Source organism: Trichosurus vulpecula, chromosome 1, assembly GCF_011100635.1.
Source record: "Trichosurus vulpecula isolate mTriVul1 chromosome 1, mTriVul1.pri, whole genome shotgun sequence".
Lineage (NCBI taxonomy): Eukaryota > Metazoa > Chordata > Mammalia > Diprotodontia > Phalangeridae > Trichosurus > Trichosurus vulpecula.
This window is the reverse complement of record NC_050573.1, coordinates 479,732,504-479,737,263: the sequence shown is the minus strand read 5'-3', so window position 1 is coordinate 479,737,263 and position 4,760 is coordinate 479,732,504. Positions and strand designations below refer to the sequence as shown.

General features: G+C 41.7%; 1 protein-coding gene and 1 pseudogene across 1 annotated transcript; both read left to right on the top strand.

Annotated features, from left to right (window-relative positions):
- The first annotated feature begins 3,510 nt into the window (after window positions 1-3,510).
- Window positions 3,511-3,868, top strand: LOC118844627 (annotated as a pseudogene).
- Window positions 3,869-4,035: 167 nt separating this feature from the next.
- On the top strand, window positions 4,036-4,482 carry LOC118840204 (calcium signal-modulating cyclophilin ligand-like). The gene has a single exon (XM_036747704.1). The coding sequence runs from the start codon at window positions 4,036-4,038 to the stop codon at window positions 4,480-4,482; it is 447 nt and encodes a 148-aa protein (XP_036603599.1).
- Window positions 4,483-4,760: the final 278 nt, after the last annotated feature.

Sequence of the window (4,760 nt, the reverse complement as noted above, 5' to 3'; positions counted from 1 at the left end):
TGATTAGAGAAATTCAAATCAAAACAATTCTGAGGTACCATATCATACCTATCATATTGGCTAACATGACAAAACAGAACAATGATAAATGTAGGAGAAGATGTGGGAAAAATGGAACACTAATGCATTGTTGTGGAGCTGTGAACTGATGCAACCATTCTGGAGAGCAATTTGGAACTATGCCCAAAGGGTTATAAAGATGTGCATACCCTTTGATCCAGAAATACTACTAATAGGTCTGTATGCTGAAGAGATAATAAAAAAAATGGAAGGGAACTCACATTTGCAGAAATATTTATGGCAGTTTTTGTAGAGGCAAAGAATTGGAAATTGAGGGCATGTGCATTAATTGAGGAGTAGCTGAAACAGTTTTGGTATACGAATGTAATGGAATACTATTGTTCCATAAGAAATGATGAGAAGGCTGATTTCGGAAAAACATGGAAAGACTTACATGGACTGATACTGAGTGAAATGAGCAGAACCGGGAGAACATTGTACACAGTAACAGCAGTACTATACTATCATCTATGATAGACTTAGCTCTTTTCAGTAATACAACAATCTAAGACAGTTCTGAAAGATTCATGATGGAAAATGCTATCCACATCCATAGAAAGAACTATGGAGTCTGAATGCAGATAGAAGCATATTATTTTCACTTTTTTTCTTTCTCATAGTTTTTCCCTTTTCTTCTGATTCTTCTTTCACAAAATGGCTAACCTGGAAATGCTTAACATGATTATACATGTATAACTTATATATAAGATTTCTGGCTCTCTTGGGAAGGGGAAATAAGAGGGTTAGAAAGGGAGAGAAAAATCTGAAACTCAAAATCTTACAAAAGTGAATGTCGAAAGCTACCTTTATATGATATTGTAAAAAAATGCTACCACGTGGAAAAAATTTGTCAAAACCTCTGGGAGTAAGAGCAGCTAGGTGACGCAATGGATAGAGCAAGGGCCCTGGAGTCAAGAGGTCCTGAGTTCAAATCTGGCTTCAAACATTTGACACTTACCAGCTATATGACACTGGGCAAATCACTTAACCCCTGACTGCCTCACCAAAAAAAAATAATCCCAACCTCTGGCAGTGTCATCAGTATGGTCCTTTAGTTACTTTGTAATAGTCATCTACGCTTCCTCTGGATTTCTTCTCCTGCATTTCCCAGGATGTAAGTATAATAAGAGACCCTAGGCCTATTAGGATATGTCCTACTACATGCCAGTCACAGTGAAGGTGAGATCCACCCCCATGGCTAGGGTGCATTTCAAGTTGAGCAAGAAAGGTATTCAAGTGTGCATGTAGATAAAGTACTGGAAACTAGTGGTGCACATACCTACCATGTTCCTTCAGGAGCTACCAGTCAAGTTTGATTTATTCAGGTGATTCCTGCGGTATTGATGCCTGCCAATTCAGACCAAGTTTGACCATTTGTGACATATGTCTGTGGGGGCAGTACCTGATCAATTTGTGACACCCATTAATGTCAGGAATGTCACAAAGGGTCCTGTGGTGTTAAACTGAGGTAGTCTGTGGAAAATGGCTGATTGAAAACTGAAATGTGCTTTTCCTGAATTTGGTTGCAAAACTTTAGTGAAATTTGATATATGGGAATCAGCTGTGATGGTGAATCATCCTCTGCCAATTATGGTATGTTGTAGCATGCCCAGCGCTGTGTGAGGTCCTGTGCAGAGGTGATGGCTTTGGCCATTGCCATGTGAAGACTGCTCTTTCATGGGGAGTGTGTATACTAGGGCAGCTAGATAGGGAACAGTCCACTACGTTCAGGATATTATTGTGAAGCACCCAGAAAATTTCAACAGATTGATACAAATTGGGGTCTCACATACTCTGGCTAGCACTGTGGAGTACATGTCAAATTCTCCTAAGGACATGAAGGTGTCCACCATGTGTGGGCAGGTGCATGGGTCAAAATGGTCCTCACATTGCACCTGGATGGAATGTTGAGTTAACTAGTTAAGACAAGTCAGTTCACATGGAATAGGTCCAATGAGTCTCACAGGGTGTCTTCACATTCCCAAGATCACAATCACTAGAGTAATGGATACAGCTATGCAAACTGTATTTACCAGTGTTCTAGTTCCTGGAGAGACAGCCCCTTGGCCAGCACTCTTGGAGGCTGGTCCCATAGGATTTGGTGGAGCTTGAGGCCTGCAGCTAGGTTGTAGCTGGTTCTTTGGTCCTGCACCTGGAAGACTTCAGATTTGGTCTGGGCTTACAGGGTTGCTGGGTGGAGGGGCTGTTGCGGACCATCCCATTTGGTCTCCCAGTGTGTCTTCTGCTGCTGCACCCTCAGTTGGTAATTGACTGCAACTTGAGCTCACTTTGTTATCCCTCCACAAGGTCCAGGTCATTTAATAGGAAATATACAGTTTCAGGGCCTGGCTTCAAAGGAAGGAGGGCGACATGGAGATTTTCTAGGGGTCCTCTCAAGAACACAGCTTTGGCTTCCTCATCCAGGGTTCCTTTGGGGAACAAGGTACAAGATAATAGAACCACAACAAAGTAGATGCCTATCAACTGGGGAATGACTAAACAAACTGAAGTGTAGTACATTTGAATATAACAGAATATTGCTGTGCTATAAGAAATGATGTCTGTGATGAATTCAGAGAAACACTGAAAGATCTACATAAACTGATGCAGAAAAAAAGTTAGCAAAGCCAAAAAAAAAATAATATACACAATGCATTACAGGAAAGAACCTCAAAAACATCAAAAGTGAATATCTCAAAATTACAAAGAGCAGAAATGGCTGAAATAAAAGAGATAAAACAAAATACTTCCACTTCTTTGCAGAAAGAGGAGGTACACAAATATTTCACATTGAATGTGCTTTCATACCTCTTCAATGTATTGATCAGCTCTAATTAATGAAACTAGAAGGCATATTTGATAGAGTTCTATGTCTTGAGTCAAGAAGACCTGAGTTAAATATGGCCTCATACACTTAGTAGCCATGCACCAGTGGGTAAGTTATTTAACTTATATTTGCCTCATTTTCATCAACTATAAAATGCAGAGAATAACAGAACCTATTTTCTAAGGTTTTGTGAAGATGGAATGAGATAAAACTGGTAAAATGCTCAGCACAGTCCTTTTGAACATTGCACTACATAAATGCTAGTTATTATTGTTGTTGATTTGTCTTTAAAAATAACATTGCTATGTGTAAAAGGCATCTGGGAGGAGAAGTTGAATGGACATTGGAGGAAATTTTGTTAATGTGAAAAATAAAAGACAACAATGAAAACTTTAAAAAATAAGTCTCGTGACACAATGAAGTCCACCTATAGATTATGCCTTCTGGTAAATATTATCTTCATCTTTTAATCTGTTGCATTAAGAATGGAGCATGGGCGCTCTTTGGTGAAGGTATTGCCGCTGCAGCCGCGTGGAGTCGGGAGTCCCTGCCTCTCCCCCGCGTGACTCACCGCTGTTCGGTCTCACCGAGGAATAAGTCGATCAGGAAGCCGCTCCATTGTCATGGCATTCAAAGACACCGGCAAGACCCTATTGGAGCCCGAAGTGGCCATTCACCGGAACCGGATCACCCTCACCAGCCGCAATGTGAAATCACTCGAGAAAGTCTGTGCTGACCTAATTAGGGGAGCCAAAGAAAAGAACTTGAAAGTGAAGGGACCTGTTCGAATGCCCAAGACACTTAGAATCACAACTAGAAAAACTCCTTGCGGTGAAAGTTAAAAGACTTGGGATCGGTTCCAGATGAGAATCCACAAACGCCGTATTGATTTGCACAGTCTTCTGAAATTGTTAAACAGACCACTTCTATCAGCGTTGAACCAGGTGTAGAAGTTGAAGTCACCATTGCAGATGCCTAACCAATCATCTCTTTTAATAAATTGATTGCAACTATTAAAAAAAAAATGGAGCATGCGCGTTCCCTGGGGAGTGGGGCCATTGTGTGATGGAGACCGGCAGAGCGCTGCCACAAGCTTCGGGTGGCGCGGACTCAGGCCGGGATGCAGCCGTTGACCTTCGCTACCGGTGATGACGGGCCGAACCGCCCGGGAGAGCGGAGGCCTGTCTGCTTCCCAGCGCCGGGCGGAGTTGAGGCGAAGAAAACTGCTAATGAACTCGGAGCAGCGAATCAATCAGATCATGGGCTTCCACAGGAGCGGGAGTACCACGGGGGAGATGCCCCCATCCATATTTGCTCCATTGCTTACTTTGCAACTTGCATTCATGCGATTATCTAAGTACTTCCCAAAGAGTGAAAAGAAGGTGAAGACAACAGTACTAACTGCTGCACTTTTATCGTCTGGAATCCCAGCTGAAGTAATCAGTCGTTCCATGGATACCTGTAGCAAAATAGGAGATGTTTTCACAGACCTTTGTTTCTACTTTTTCACTTTCATCTTCCGCCACGAACTGCTTGTTTTGGGGGGGGCTCTGAAGTTCCGTGAAAGCTATAGAACACAAAAGAGTATCTTATAAAGCCAATTTTCAGTTCTCTACTAATCTAAGGGAAAGAAACAATTTATACTTTTATGGCATTCTTACTTGATGGGAGTTGTAGAACCACTGGATTATGAATGGAATGGCAGGGTACCCAGTTCACAAGTTTTGTGTTTGTACTAGTCCTGATGTGAAGAATAGAGTACAAGTGCCATTCATTTATTTGTCTTACTCAGTTAAAAGGTGTTTCTATTGCCCTGGCCTACATTGTATTCTTTCTCTTTTGACCTATGGTAATACAACTAAGGTCTTTGTGC